This window comes from Dreissena polymorpha, chromosome 12, assembly GCF_020536995.1.
Source record: "Dreissena polymorpha isolate Duluth1 chromosome 12, UMN_Dpol_1.0, whole genome shotgun sequence".
Taxonomy (NCBI): Eukaryota; Metazoa; Mollusca; class Bivalvia; order Myida; family Dreissenidae; genus Dreissena; species Dreissena polymorpha.
In genome coordinates, this window is record NC_068366.1 from 43,021,947 (window position 1) to 43,038,944 (window position 16,998).

The window sequence follows — 16,998 nt, forward strand, 5'->3', positions numbered from 1 at the left end:
TGCATGTAAACATGCAATAATATAGTTTCTAACAAACAATTGAGATTGGTAATGCAATAAATTATATTTAGTATTAAGATTAGCATGTATTTTTAAGTGTGGCACAATGTTGAACACTTGCAGACAGGGAATATAGCCGTGATGCTCCAACCTAAGACCCTGTCTGTATGGAACTTAAAGAGGAATGGGCTATGGAGAAGAGAAGTCCCCCCAGAGTGGCGTTAAAACAATATTTAAAAGTGAGTTTAGTTAAAAAAAACTTATATGTTAAGGGTAATGACTTACGTGTCTCCAAACGGTCACCTTTATAGGGCCACATAAGAATAAAGGGTAAAACAATGTGCTTTACAGTTAAAAATGAGACAAAAACAACTAAACTTGTACAAAAAGTACATTATTTACGATATGTACAGTACTAATATGCGTTTATATATTCAAAATACATGTTGCCACCCTGGAGGGTTGAAAGAAGAAGAGATTTTTGAAAGTGTAGGCCGGTGTGAGTGGGGGAAAAAGAGCCAGCAGGGGTGATGTCACTCAGTTGAACTAAGGGAGGTAATTGTGGTGATGGAGTCTACAATGGTTGTTTCCCCAGGACCAGAGGGAGTGCACGGTAAATGGAAAATGGTTTGTATACAATTGAAGGAAGATTATAAAAAGGTATGATGTAAAATGATAAAAAGACCAAATATTACCTAGATGCATTAAAACAAACCCAAAAAGCTCTAATCCAACCAATATTATTTATATATTGGTGATAACAATGGAGGAAATAGTACTAAAGTACCTTGTATGGTATGTAAAATGGCAATTAAAAAGAAAAACCGAGGCAATTTGCTATATAAAATAGCAATTTAATATGAAATTAAGGAAATTTGCTATATAAAATAGCAATTTTAACATGAATTAGTGTAATACAGAGTAAAATGTTTGCTATGGTGTAGGAATAGCAGTATTGAGAAAAAAATTAAGGCAATTTGCTATATAAGATAGCAGTTTTACACAAAAATAAGGAAATTTGCTACACAAAATAGCAGTTATAACAAGATTAAATGTACTACAAGGTACAAATTAGCAGTATCAACAAAGTCGACAATAATACCAAGGGATCGGTATTACCCTGGATAGTGCTAAATAAGTGTTTTTCATGGTATAAGGCCCTGCACCGTGCACTCCAGTCCGACATGGCTCTTCGAGTTTGAAGGGGAAAGTGTGGGGTGTCAAAGGGGAAGAGAGGGGGTGCAATGCAGCCAACAATCCCAGGTTACTGGACAGCCTCGTCCTTTCTTGTAGTAAGAAATGCCATAAAATATGATTATATTAAAAACTGACAAATGTAAATGGTGGACTAACGTCATACTCTCATAAAAAATGTATCAAAATAAAGAAGATCAGGTCAATGCCATTGGCCTGATTTAGAAAGGGCGGGGTAGAACAATAAACCCATTAAAAACTAAAAAAAAAGTTGTGTAAAAGAGACACAAAACCAACACAATTATTAGATTACATCAGTTTTGTGCAAAGATTACACAGTTTAAAAGAAAAACAGTCACAAGACTGAATAATTAGGTGGGTGTTGGCTGCTCTCCCTCCCCCAATGACCTAGATTTTGTCAGTTATCTGACAATCCAGAAGGTATTTGGCAAGGGCAGAGAAGACCGGGCCCCTAGCTGCTCCCTTGGGGTCTAGCACGTTAGAGAGGTTAAAAACTAGTCCATGGGAGTGCAATGCAGCTTCGAGGTGGTCCCTCTGCGCCTTATGGTTAGGACAGTGCAGCAGCATATGGGGCGCAGTGAGAGGTTCCTGGCACCTAGGACATACAGGGTCTATACCGAGGACATACTTTCCCGCGCCACCGGGTAATAGGGTGGTTCCCATCCTCAGGCGCATGATGGCTCTGTCAAGCACAATGCTTGCCGAGTATCTGTCAGGCGGCCTTAGGGTTTTCACAGGTCTGGTAAAAGTATGTCGACAGGAAGACAAATTGTCGGTCCGGAGATCCCACTCTCCCATTACAAATTTCTTTGTCAGGGAGTAGATCTCAGTAGGTGCCAGGGGTTCCCCAGCATCTACGCCCCCCCTCAAGAGGCCCTCTTTGGCCCCCCTGTCGGCCTGCTCATTCCCACTGATGTTGACATGTGCTGGACACCATACTAATGTGACCTTTAAAGATTTATCTAGGCACTGTTGATGAAGTTCCAAAATGCTAGCTCAAATATCAGGCCTAGATCTGCTATTTCTGTTTTTTATAGACTCAAGAGATGACATTGAGTCTGATAAAATAGCAGTTTTAGTAGGTTTATTGACCAATATCCAGCACAGAGAGTATTTAAATGCCAAAAGTTCTGCTGTAAAAATAGAGAGATTGTTGCTGAGCCTGTGCGTTTTACTAATGTTTTTTGAAGGAATTCCATGTGTCTAAATGATATCAAGATCAAGTTTAAATATGGGTCATGCTGGGTCAAAAACTAGGTCACGAGTCACTTAGTGCATTTCAAGCATTTAGCATGGTGTCCGCTCTCTAAATGAAGTAGTTTTCATCCGATCTTAATCAAATTTGGTCAGAAGTTGTGCCATGTGATATGTAGGTCAAGTTCAAATATGGGTCATGGTTAAGTTATCTAGTTGTCCAAAACCTTCAAACGGGCGTATGCTGTGACAGTTTGGCACTCTTGTTTATAGATACTTTTCTTTAAAGTAATAACATATTAAAATATGATATACCAGTTATATTGTACAGACAAATAACACTTTTTGTTGCTTTTTAGCTCACCGGAGCACAACGTGCTCTTAGTTGCTTTTGTGATCGCCTTTTGTCCGTCATGCTTTGTCCGTTGTGCGGCGTCAACATTTGCCTTGTTAACATTCTCAAGGCCACATTTATTGTCCAATCTTCCTGAAATTTGGTCAGAAGATTGGTCTCAATGATATCTTGGATGAGTTCGAAAATGGTTACGTTTGCTTGAAAAACATGGCTACCAAGGGGCGGGGCATTTTTCCTTATATGGCTATAGTAAAATCTTGTTAACACTCTAGAGGCCACATTTATTTCCGATCTTCATGGAACTTGGTCAGAAGAATCATCCCAATGATATCTTGGACGAGTTAAAAAATGATGCCAGTTGGCTGAAAAACATGGCCGCCAGGGGGCGGGGCGTTTTTCCTTATATGGCTATAGTAAAACCTTGTTAACACTCTAGCGGCCACATTTATTTTCCGATCTTCATGAAACTTGGTCAGACGAATTGTCCCAATGATATCCTGGATGAGTTCGAAAATGGTTTTGGTTTCTTTAAAAACATGGCCACCAAGGGGCAGGGCATTTTTCCTTATATGGCTATAGTCAAATCTTGTTAACACTCTAGAGAGCACCTTTATTGTCCGATCGTCATGAAACTTGGTCAGAAGATTCATCCTAATAATATCTTGGACAAGTTCAAAAATGATGCCGGTTGGTTGAAAAACATGGCCGCCAGGTGGCGGGGCATTTTTCCTTATATGGCTATAGTAAAACCTTGTTAACACTCTAGAGGCCACATTTATTTTCTGATCTTCATGAAACTTGGTGAGAAGAATTGTACCAATGATATCTTGGATGAGTTCGAAAATGGATTCGGTTGCTTTAAAAAACATGGCCACCAGGGGGCGGGGCATTTTTCCTTATATGGCTAAATATATGGCTTGAGTAAAACCTTGTTAACACTCTAGAGGCCACATTTACTGTCCAATATTCATGAAATTTGGTCAGAAGATTGGTCTCAATGATATCTTGAATGAGTTCAAAAATGGTTACGTTTGCTTGAAAAACATGGCTGCCAAATGGCGGGGCATTTTTCCTTATATGGCTATATATGGCTATAATAAAATCTTGGTTACACTCTAGAGGCCACATTTATTGTCTGATCTTCATGAAACTTGGTCAGAAGATTCATCCTAAAAATATCTTGGAAGAGTTTAAAATGATGCCTGTTGGTTGAAAAACATGGCCGCCAGGGTGGCAGGGTGTTTTTTTTATATGGCTATAGTAAAACCTTGTTAACACTTTAGAGGCCACACATTTTTATATGGCTATATATTGCTTCAGTAAAACCTTATTAACACTCTAGAGGCCACATTTATTGTCCAATCATCATGAAACTTGGTCACAAGATTTGTACCAATGATATCTTGGATGAGTTTGAAAATGGTTCTGGTTGGTGGAAAAACATGGCCGCCAAGGGCGTGTGGCATTTTTCCTTATATAGCTATAGTAAAACCTTGTTAACACTCTAGAAGCCATATTTATTTTCCGATCATCATGAAACTTTGTCAGAAGATTTTCCCAATGATATCTTGGACAAGTTCGAAAATGGTTCCAGTTGCTTGAAAAACGTGGCCACCAGGTGGCGGGGCATTTTTCCTTATATGGCTTCATGAATCTTCATGAAACTTTGTTTAAATGATATCTTGGATGTGTATGAAAATGGTTCTGGTCTGATGAAAAACATGGCTGCCAGGGTGTTCACTAGTCATGAAAGTTGGTAAGAACATTTTGTTCTAATGACATCTTGGGCTGCGCAGAACAGGTCAGTTCCTTTCCTCTCAGGTGAGCGACTTTTGACCTTTCAGGCCCTCTTGTTGAAATTTGTGATGGTATCTGAAAATCTATTATACAATATACTGTAGCGGGTTGTGTAATTTTATAACACAAGTGGGTTTATTGTATATAATATTTATTTTATATATGTCGACAATGGTAAAAATGATGGTCTGAAATTAACAAAAACAATTATTGTTAACAAATTCAAAATACAATATCAAATTAATATTGCATCGAAATACACAATAATCAGGCAAATACATTTGTATTACAATAAACAATACAATACAATAAACAATACAATACTATGTAGTTATATGAACAAACAAGAAATGTGTTGGTCAGAAACACTATGTCCCCTTCTGCACAGCTTTTACTTTTTTTTTACCGTTGATCTTGAAGGATGACCATGACTTTTCATCACTCAAAATGTGCAGCTCCATGAGATACACATGCATGCCAAATATCAAGTTGCTATCTTCAATATTGCAAAAGTTATGGCAAATGTTAAAGTTTGACCAAACAGACCAACAGACAGGGCAAAAATATGTCCCCCACTATAGTGGTGGGGGACATAAAAAGTACACTCACCAGTGATCTGAAGACTGAGTCTTAGAATAAATAGATACTGGCAAATGGAAAATGCCAATTTGAAATTACATCTATCTCTTATGAGGCTGTATGAAAGAATGACACTATACTAACTAGTGTATCAAACCAGTGAACTCTATAGCTAAAACATCTCACATAAAAACAAGCAGTGTTAGTAACTTCATTCACTCACCAATTAGCCCCCACACTGATACTCTCTCACAGTCTTGATTTGATTAGTATTATTAAAGGATTAGTGTCAGATGGATACCCTGTTACAAAACTATCAGTCCTGATGGGCGATGTGTAGTGATAGCTTTTTAATATACTTTTACATTTTAAAATATTTATTTGTTCTACTTGAGCTGCTTAGTACCTATTAAAATCAAAGCTATATGGTTAAGATGTTCAATGACTTTCTTAAAAAAATGAAAAATAAAATGTAAAGAAATCCATAAAGCAAAGCTTTGATGGACCTTTTCAGAGATAAATGATGTACACTTTTCCAGCTTGTACACCTTATAAAACCCTATAAAAGAACAAAAGTGTCATATGATAATAACAACATCAAAATGACTAAATACATCAGAAGTACAAAGAACACGGTTTAGAGAATGAAATTTAGTATAGTAGCATGTAACCGTTTTATTGTAAGGCGAAGGGTAATGTAAATTTATGCATCTTGAGTACTCTTCAAGTTTCCTTGCTTCTAACTTCGCCATTTTTTGCAATTTTCCAAACTTTGATTGCATTTGCTGCTGTCAATTTAGAAAGAAGTGAATTAAATGTAAAAATACCAAGCTGGACAGAATACCCGAGTATCTGCGCGATACCATGGATTGGTTTATGGGGTAAGGCTAAAAAAAAACAAGCGAATTTCGTTGCATGAAGTTTAACACAAAAAATCGTCTGCATCAAAATTATAATATGATCCGGTAACCGCTTATTTAGCGGTTAAGAAAACGAGTAACAATATTTCTGAATTAATGCAAACAGTTTATGTCACATACTAATTACCTTCAAAGATTCATTTGATTCCTGTTAAATCCATGTCTAGTAAGTTGCAATAATCCAACTCCCAGCTATTGACCCTCCGGGTCACCGGGAGTTGCAACTGGTAACAAGATATTTCATAGAAACGTACCGCCCTGATTCAGGGCGGCACTTTAATCAGTAATATTAGCAACATAAACTATTTTTTGGCATAATCAGTAATATTAGCAACATAAACTATTTTTTGGTGTGAATAAACACAAAAAGAGTATACACATACAGTGATTTTTTTACAATGTAATATATGTGAGTCCTGGGACTGGCTGGACTAAAAATGTGTGAGTCCCAAACTGAAAGTGTGAGTCCCAAGTATTGTCCATTGATGAATTTAGCAACAAAACACACACACACACATAACAAATGAGAAGCAGTAACCAGGTTTTAAATGGTCTCTTAGCTAAGGAAGAGCATAACACATACATGTAATGTTGGCAATAACAAATATGCTGACTAGCACAAGGCATTTAAAACATACACTTAGGTCTTTTTACAAGACGGGTGCTTCAATTAACATTTTGTGCTCGGGCAAAGAAGCATGTCTTGTTAGAGTTAATTGCTGAAAATTCGTGCATTGTGCATTTTTAGTCATGCCATTTAACTTTTTAGCATCAGTGCATAATTTACAATATAAACTGTTTGTGCACTCGTCAAAGGCAAGCCAGCTAAACAGTTTTTACCATTTGGTCTGTTATTTTCTAGCTTTTTTAGAACCATTTTCATTATGTGGTTCTTCGCTGGAAACGGTCGTACTGGTTGTCCCTGTAGATGCGTTTGAATCACTTTGAAAAAAAAAACGAATAAAATCCGTTGGCCTTCGCTATTGTGTTTTCGCTTTGGACCCATTTTTGCAGACGATAATCGCTACGTCACTTACAACGTAAATTTTTACTACTACACCGCTTACCCCTAGACAGTTTACTAACGACGAATTTCATTGGTTCTAAGCAACTGATTATCTGATTATTAAGAACGGTGCAATTTTGACGCAACACCGTGTTTACCTACATTTTACCCCTTATGGAAAGTGCAATAATAACCAATAAGATTTCGGACGGACTTGTTACTTGAAAAAAGCATGCGTCCTTTGGATGCACATATTCTTAAACTTTGCGTCTACGGCAATTGTTTTGCGTCTAGGACGCTGGACGCAGAGGTAAAAAAATCACTGCATATATCACTAAAGTGCAAATTAAAACAACTTACCTGATATGGTACAAATACAAATAAAAAAATTATTTTAAGTCGTTTTGTACATAACAAGTATATGGAATGCTCACATAGTAATGGTATTGATCCAAAGATTCAAACACGTCGACGGTTCATGAAAATGTGTAAGTTTTTGCACTGGAAAAAGCCGAGTGTTCAGATTTTGAAAATACACATGCACGCTATCGACTTATCAACCAATCGTAATACACCAACTTTCTCCGGAGCCTCCATAAGATATATGCAAGTCCTAGAAAAATGCGGCTTATATCATTATAAAATTTAAACTTTGCCTGAGCGATCCAACCCACGCTCATTAATATTCATCAGAGTTAACATTTCCGTAAATCAAAACAAAGAGAACCATGGTCACACCCATCAGTGGGAGCAGCTTAGTATTGGTTTTCATTGATGTGAATGGAAAATAACAGCCAATTATTATACAGACTATATATGATTTGAGTGCATTCAAAAGAGAATTTTTCAGCTGTAAGTTTTATGAAGAAAAAAAGTCACACTGGTATTGGAATTCCTCTGAATTCCAGATCAATCATCTGATAATCTGCAATAAGTAGGGGTTGCTACTTATATTTAATTATGCCCCCCTTCGAAGAAGAGGGGGTATATTGCTTTGCTCATGTCGGTCTGTCGGTCGGTCTGTCCGTCCGTCCACCAGGTGGTTGTCAGACGATAACTCAAGAACGCTTGAGCCTAGGATCATGAAACTTCATAGGTACATTGATCATGACTCGCAGATGACCCCTATTGATTTTGAGGTCACTAGGTCAAAGGTCAAGGTCACGGTGACCCGAATAGTAAAATGGTTTCCGGATGATATCTCAAGAACGCTTAGGCCTAGGATCATGAAACTTGATAGGTAGATTGATCATGACTCGCAGATGACCCCTATTGATTTTCAGGTCACTAGGTCAAAGGCCAAGGTCACAGTGACCCGAAATAGTAAAATGGTTTTCGGATGATTACTCAAGAACGCTTAGGCCTAGGATCATGAAACTTGATAGGTAGATTGAACAGGACTCGCAGATGACCCCTATTGATTTTGAGGTCACTAGGTCAAAGGTCAAGGTCACGGTGACCCAAAATAGTAAAATGGTTTCCGGATGATAACTCAAGAACGCTTATGCCTAGGATCATGAAACTTGATAGGTAGATTGATCATGACTCGCAGATGAACCCTATTGATTTTCAGGTCACTAGGTCAAAGGTCAAGGTCACGGTGACCCGAAATAGTAAAATGGTTTCCGGATGATAACTGAACGCTTATTCCTAGGATCATGAAACATGATAGGTAGATTGATCATGACTCGCAGATGACCCCTATTGATTTTCAGGTCACTAGGTCAAAGGTCAAGGTCATGGTGACCCAAAATAGTAAAATGGTTTCCAGATGATAACTCAAGAACGCTTATGCCTAGGATCATGAAACTTCATAGGTACATTGATCATGACTCGCAGATGACCCCTATTGATTTTGAGGTCACTAGGTCAAAGGTCAAGGTTATGGTGACCCGAAATAGTAACATGGTTTCTGGATGATAACTCAAGAACGCTTATGCTTAGGATCACTAAACTTCATAGGTACATTGATCATAGCTCGCAGATGACCCCTATCGATTTTCAGGTCACTAGGTCAAACGTCAAGGTCACGGTGACCCGAAATAGTAAAATGGTTTCCGGATGATAACTCAAAAACGCTTATGCCTAGGATCATGAAACTTCATAGGTACATTGATCATGACTCGCAGATGACCCCTATTGATTTTCAGGTCACTAGGTCAAAGGTCAAGGTCATGGTGACCCAAAATAGTAAAATGGTTTCCAGATGATAACTCAAGAACGCTTATGCCTTGGATCATGAAACTTCATAGGTACATTGATCATGACTTGCAGATGACCCCTATTGATTTTGAGGTCACTAGGTCAAAGGTCAAGGTTATGGTGACCCGAAATAGTAACATGGTTTCCGGATGATACCTCAAGAACGCTTATGCTTAGGATCATGAAACTTCATAGGTACATTGATCATAACTCGCAGATGACCCCTATCGATTTTCAGGTCACTAGGTCAAAGGTCAAGGTCACGGTGACCCAAAATAGTAAAATGGTTTCCGGATGATAACTCAAGAACGCTTATGCCTAGGATCATGAAACTTCATAGGTACATTGATCATAACTCGCAGATGACCCCTATCAATTTTCAGGTCACTAGGTCAAAGGTCAAGGTCACTGTGACAAAACAACATATTCACACAATGGCTGTCACTACAACGTAGAGCCCTTATGGGGGGAATGCATGTTTTACAAAAAGCCCTTGTTATATTTCTTTTAAATGCAGGGCAAGAAGATTGAAGTGCCTTTAAGATAGTCAGGCCTACTCGCCCTGCAGGGCAAGTGGCTCTGGAAAAAAAATCAAGGCCTGAATAGATATGATAAAAATATAAGAGAAGCCATTTTAATAGCGGTTGTTAACTTATATTAGTCCAACAATCACTTATCAATCAGTTATACAAACAATTAGAATTCTTTACTCGTATACAGTCGAAAAACAGAACAACAAGAAAATGAAGGATGAGTTTTTTCTTTTAGGTATATGTAGAGCGTCTATGAATACAGTCCTATGTATATATAATGCATCAAAATACAGTGACAGGGGTTTTCAGCCTTACCGTAATTACTCTATGTTTTCGGACACTTAAAAATAATTAAATTTGTTCGTGTCCGAAAACTTAGTTACGAAAAATATTCACAAAATTCTGGTGTCCGAAAACTTAGTCGAAAATTGAAGTGTCCGAAAATAGCGTCAGTTGTATCAACAACTACCGGTAATAGCACGCGCTTGTAAAATACCATGCCATATAGTATAAATTACAGTTATATATGTTTGCACTGCATTTTAAATAATTTTAAATGCTAATTTATTTGACAGAAAGATTACTACAAGGTTGTACTTTGACCAACGAGTTCAAAGATGAGCATGTGATGTACTGATACTCGCTAGTATGTACCTGTAATTAACGCAATAAAAAAAGCAAACAATGAATTCTTTGTTTGTTCATTTCTAATAGTTGTTGTCTAACAGCTTGCATTGTTCCTAAAACTTGCAATAGGGTGCATCACACTTTGAAGGCGTTTAGTATTTGTCACAGTTATTTAACTGAGAAGGGGTAGTACCATTGTGGTAGATAATTGAACAGTTAATTGGCAGTACCCGTGGTAATAGTCATAACGCTTATGCTATCGGGCGAAACCATTGTTTAATACCGGTTTACAAGGTTATTTACCCAAGGACGCAAATGTAATGGTCCGTTGCCCTCAGGCATGCACCTGCCATGTTTTATTATGTTAATCTTGTTGTAAAACCCCATGATCAAGTGTCATTTAGATATCGAAAACAGGACAGAAATTTGGTAAAATAGCGCTGTAAAATATACTGTCCGAAAACTTAGAGACATTAATTATGGATTAAAACTCGTGTGTCCGAAAATTAAGAGTCACGAAAAAAAAAAATTTTTGCTTAAAAAAGGAGTGTCTGAAAACATAGAGTAATTACGGTATATAACAGGGGCCTATTAAAGACCCCTTCCCAATTGAAAATTTTAAAATCATGCAGTTTTCCCAAAAATCCTAACTTACACCAGCTTTACATTTCCCAAAGCAGTAATTTTAGCTAGATTTCTTCCCAAAATTAGCAATTTCTTCTCAAAATCCATAGGCTAGGGCCTCTTTCCAATGAAGCGAGGAAAACCCCTGAGTTATTTTTTCCCTTGTTTATAAAGTACCCGTAAAAGGTACTTTCCCAATTAAAGAAAAACTACAACAAAATTCCAAATTGCAGTCTAATAAATTCCCAAAAGAAAGGAAAATTTCGTTAATTTTGTTTCAAAAGTGCATTATCTGCCAGTTAACAAATAAAATGAGCACTGACACTGAAGTTGAACATGTCGAGCCAAAATGAATTGTATCAATATTTGAGTTGTGTTGTGCTAAGCCTATTGATACCTAGCAATTGAAAAGACCCATAACTCCCAATCGGGAGATTTCACGAAGCGAATTTTCCCAATTTCAGGGTTTTTCGCGCTAATTTTTAGCTCGGCGTTTTCAGAGAAAACCTGAGGTATTGTCATAGCCAGCTCGTCATGTCGTCTGACGTCCGCCGTAAGCGTCGTGTTAAAACCCTAACATTGGCTCTAAAATCAAAGGCTTCCACCTACAACTTTGAAACTTCATATGTAGATGCACCTTGATGAGTTTTACATTGCCACGCCCATTTTGGGGTCACTAGGTCAGAGGTCAAGCCACTGTGACCTCTAAAAAAAATATAAAATTCTGACAAGCTTTCATTTATTCAAAACTGCACCCGTAGCCGAGCATGGCACTCGTTCTGGGGTGCTCTTGTTTCCAAATTGGTATGTTCTGTACTTTTCTGAATTGGGTAAGAAAAAATGCTGAAATTACAGTTTAAATATTGTCGGTAGTGTAGCAAATTAGCAATACTCTGGATAAGCATTTATTTCCCAGGTAAAAAGGACCTAGCTGTTATATATTTTTTATTTTATTGATAAAAAAAAAATACATTAAAATTTTATTCTTCATGGAATAACCAATATCTTAAATTGTCTTTTTCACTATTAATCAATTAGCTAAGAGCACTGACATGTAGCAAACTAGCGCAGCCGATTTCAAAAATAAATTTTACTGTGCCCGTAATGTTGTTTGCATTGTAAAAATAATAGTGCAGTTTCTTTGTGTAGCCGCGTATCGGTGTATGAAGCCTTTGTCTCCAAATAAAAAAATTGAATCGTAATATAACGAACTAGAAATAGCGTTACAGAGACCGACACAGATCCCCACGCCGCATGTTTGACCCAGGGGCGCCTCAGGGTTAATAATCGGGCCATGCATAGTTGAGATTAACCGTATTGTCATAAGACATGTTCAGTATCAATTTGAAGTAAATCGTTGTAGAAATGAAGAAGTTAATGTAAAATAACATAAAAAAAATAGTGAAAATCTTTGACCCGGCCCCACCCCAACCCCCATTACTTTTGACCCAGGGGTTAATTGGAAACACCCTGGTAAAATATTCGAGAAAAAAGAAACATTTTATTTCAATTGACTGTTAAATCCATGAAGTTTGAGCGAGTAATCGTAATCGTAGTAGCATGCCCATATACATGTATGTAAAAATACAACACCATCTAACGTGCGCATCACCACATGATGTCATTTTACCATGGCATGGTTCTATTCGGTAAAATAGCAATAGAAAATCGGGAAATACATTCTCAATCCTTCACAAATTACTTATGCAACTGTGCACGATTTTGTGAATTACATTGTATTTTGTTATATAAGAGAACCTACTTACCCGTAGATAGGCCATTTATCGGTAATTTTTGTTAATAATACAGTGGGGGAAAAACTTGTAAACAATCAGCACTGGAACTAAAAAGGTTTTGGGCAGACATTCAGCATGTTTTTGTTTACATCGATACGTCGTACCCACCGATACACAGTACTCAAAGTATACTAAACCTATTTTTTGTTGGTTAAATAAATAGTTCGCAATTTGTATAGATAAGGCAGGAGTTCTGGAACTGACTATATATTTCTCAATGGGAAAAACTCACCCATTCGGACAAATATTGTACAAACTTAACTCGCCCGACTGTAAACTTCACTCGCAAATTCGAATTTTTGGATTTTTCAAGGCCTCCTATTAAGTAACAATCATAGTTTAAAACTATACTACAGGGGTGTCCATTATTCGGATGATTTTCTGAAAATCGGATTTGAGCCGTCCAGGGTCGATTTTGAGATCAGTGAAATATCTCTTCAAATAACATTTTTAAACAATTTGTATGCTCCCCCCAAAAATGTTGGGGGGAGCATATAGTCGCCGCTTCGTCTGTCCGTCCGTGTGTCCGCCTGTGCACAATTTTTGTCCGGGCTATTTCTCAGCAACTAATGACAGGAATTCAATTAAACTTTATGGGAAGCTTCACTACCAAGAGGAGATGTGCATATTATCAGTGGGTTCTGGTCGGATGATTTTTCACAGAGTTATGGCCCTTTGAAATTTACGGTGTGTTTACATTCTGTCCAGCCCGTGTTTAAACCTCGGTGAACCCCATTCATTATGCACCCTGTTATTGCAATCTGAACTTGGTATAGGTATTTTGCTACATGTAATGCTATTATAAATCATAATAGCAAACATTTTTTGGGGTGGATACTGATGTTTATGCCCCCCTTCGAAGAAGAGGGGGTATATTGCTTTGCTCATGAAACTTAATAGGTACATTGATCATGACTCGCAGATGACCCCTATTGATTTTGAGGTCACTAGGTCAAAGGTCAAGGTCACGGTGACTCGAAATAGTAAAATGGTTTTTGAATGATAATTCAAGAATGCATATGCGGCCAACAGGGCACACTCTGAACAATATTACTGAACCAACTGGTCTGTAATCCTAAATCTATAATTATCAGTCCAATGAAACATAATCCTTTTAGTAAAATACAGTGGATCAGTAAAAATATTATCAGAATATGAGATTTTTTGTATATTTTGTATATTAAATATTGTGATAATGTTTAATTTTGTTGATTAATATAAATATAAGCAGGACAGGGGAGGTAATACACTACAGGGGAAACAAATGCAATAAGTTTAAATTTATTGTTACAGATTTGCCTCCCTTGTAATATAATTAAATTTTACCAAATGTAAGTATTATGCACCCCATATAAAATATAATTTATTAATAATTTGATGTGGGAAAACGAAATAATTTAATTAGCTAATTTAATATTGTCACAACCAATTTTACATTGTTATAAAAGTTAAAATATAATTAATAATAAAATAATACAATTTATTTGCATATTTTACATTTTTAGTAATTTAATAGTGTTACTATTAATTTTACATTGTTATAAAAGTTAAAATATTATTATATATACAATAATACAATTTATTTGCATATTTTACATTATTTGGTAATTTAGGATTGTTATAACTAAAATCTGCATTGTTACATGATTATTGTTATTTCCAGACAAATAAGGTTTGGTAATTTTACATTGTTACTCCCAAGACAAATAATTGTAGTAATTTACAAACAAAGGCCATTGTTTAAAATTGTTCATTGTATCTTAAGCATTCACCTTAGGCTAGTTGAAATCTTTGAATTGTTATTTTTATTACCACAATATGTTTTTCCACAATAGTAAATAAAAATATCTTCTGCAAAATTTCCCTTTGGCAAATATTTATGTTTATTTTTATGTTCTTAAAAAGGTACAAATTGTCACCTCATGTCATAGTGTCATTTTGACACCTGGGAGGAAAGTACTATTTAAGGACACGTAAAGTCACATAGCAGCAAAAGAAATGTAGCTGCAAAAGAATAAAGTGTGACTTTAAATTGTTGTCCTCTTTTCTCTACAGGTAAGACATTTAATTGTATATTTGTTTGTTTTAGATAAAATAACATGTTAACTTATATTCTGGGTTAAATGATTACTTTTCTGTTTGGCAATTTTAGATTGCATTACCTTAAATATTTATGTGTAAGTTAACAAAATTAACTATGGGAAATATTACATTTTCACTGCTCATTAATGTATCTCTTCTTATGAAAACTGTTATTATAAGTTCATTCTTATATTTATTATTTGTATCGAAAATAAGCTACACAGTAATTTTACTATTTGCATATCAAAAATATTACTGATATAAAATATATGTAATTGATATATATAAACAAACAAATGCAGTGTCTGTTATTATTGTATCTGTAATGATTTATAATTAGTTTAAGATATTGTTTTCATTAAGTTACTATTCAAAGCAAAGCGAGTTCTCTCCATAAAAGCTAATTTTCCCCAATTATAGATTAATTATGAGAAAATGTTTAATTATTGGAATTTTAATATGTTTTGATAATTCTGTTGTGTTTGTTATATGAAAAAAAAGAAAAAAGAAATGTAGCTGCAAAAGAATAAAGTGTGACTTTAAACTGTTGTCCTCTTTTCTCTACAGCGTACCACTCGCACCGCACGTCTCCTAATATAGCGTATGCTTCGCGATTATTAAAGCGGCATAACATAAGGCTAACAGCATTTGTGTAATGCATACTACTACTACTATACTACTACTACTACTACTACTACTACTACTACTACTACTTCTACTACTACTACTACTGGTACTACTACTACTACTACTACTTCTACTACTACTACTACTACCACCACTACTACTACTACTTCTACTACTACTACTACTACTACTACTACTACTACTACTACACTACTACTACTACTACTACTACTACTACTACTACTACTTCTACTACTACTACTCTACTACTACTACTACTACTACTACTACTACTACTACTACTACTACTACTTCTACTACTACTACTACTACTACTACTCGACTACGCGCCTAAAATTGACTCAACTCGACTACTACTACTACTACTACTACTGACGGGACGTATTACTACTACTACTACTACTGACAGACTACAATCTTAATATTGATACTACTCTACTACTACTACCGTAAATTCGTGCATTGGTCCTACTGTAGCTCAAATATCCTCGATGGAAAATTTCAACACCTTAATAATTGACTTTGAAAAGTCCAACTCGTCAAAATTTCTTCCATGCTCATGATGTATTCAAATACAAATAAACTAAAAATCAAATAAAACATATTTCTGTGCCGTTTTTTATTTAAAGTAATAAATCTCCGAAGCGGAGGAATGATGACTGTTTACGGTAAGGCCGACTCGTCTTTTACTTAAATGTCCGCCGATAACAAAATACTCATGTTTACATTGGTTTTTGAATTCATTAATCTTCGTAATAAGTCCAAATAAAAACATGTAAAAATAACTACGAAAATATTAAACATTTGTGACATACAGTAAAGTGGCGAAAATTATACATAGCAATTTGTCTATCTATCGATACATCGTCCGTTGTCTGCTAAGAACAATAGAAAATCGACTGCTGACACTTGTACCCATTTAAAGTTAATCCGTGTAAATACAAACTGTCAACAGGTGCAGGTGTCTTTATGCAACCAATTATCGCTTCTCGGCCTTTTGACTAAAATCAAAGTGTAAAGTGTAGTGTTGGCATCCTTTCGATCATTTGTCTTTATTGCGTTACGCCTAAAATAGTTATCCGTTAATGATATGCACAACGGTTCTGCTACAAACTACTTCTGACCAATCAAAAATAATTACTCGATCGTTGGATACGCCTTTAACCAATCGCTATTGTTCAACGTCACATGGTATATTTTTTGATTGGATGAAGGTGTGGTTTCGTTGATTTATTCACAACTGTCCCACAATTAATGCATAATCGTTTCGTAAATAAATAGATCTTATCTGAGTGAAGATTTCATTCATTGTTTGATTATAATAATATTACGCACTCACCCTGGATTATTAAAAAGTGTAATTGGACATATTAAATACACAATTACTTTCGATTATCTGCTAAGTATTATTAGATAAGAC

At 36.0% G+C, this 16,998-nt stretch overlaps 1 protein-coding gene across 1 annotated transcript in view; it reads left to right on the forward strand.

The window, feature by feature from the left end:
- Nucleotides 1-5,850: 5,850 nt before the first annotated feature.
- Nucleotides 5,851-16,998, forward strand: part of LOC127853247 (MOB kinase activator 2-like) — a 52,403-nt gene continuing 41,255 nt past the window's right edge. The window contains exon 1 of the mRNA XM_052387587.1: nucleotides 5,851-6,021. Coding sequence (XP_052243547.1) covers nucleotides 6,005-6,021 — 17 coding nt within the window. The 5' untranslated portion in view covers nucleotides 5,851-6,004. The remainder of the gene's footprint in view (nucleotides 6,022-16,998) is intronic.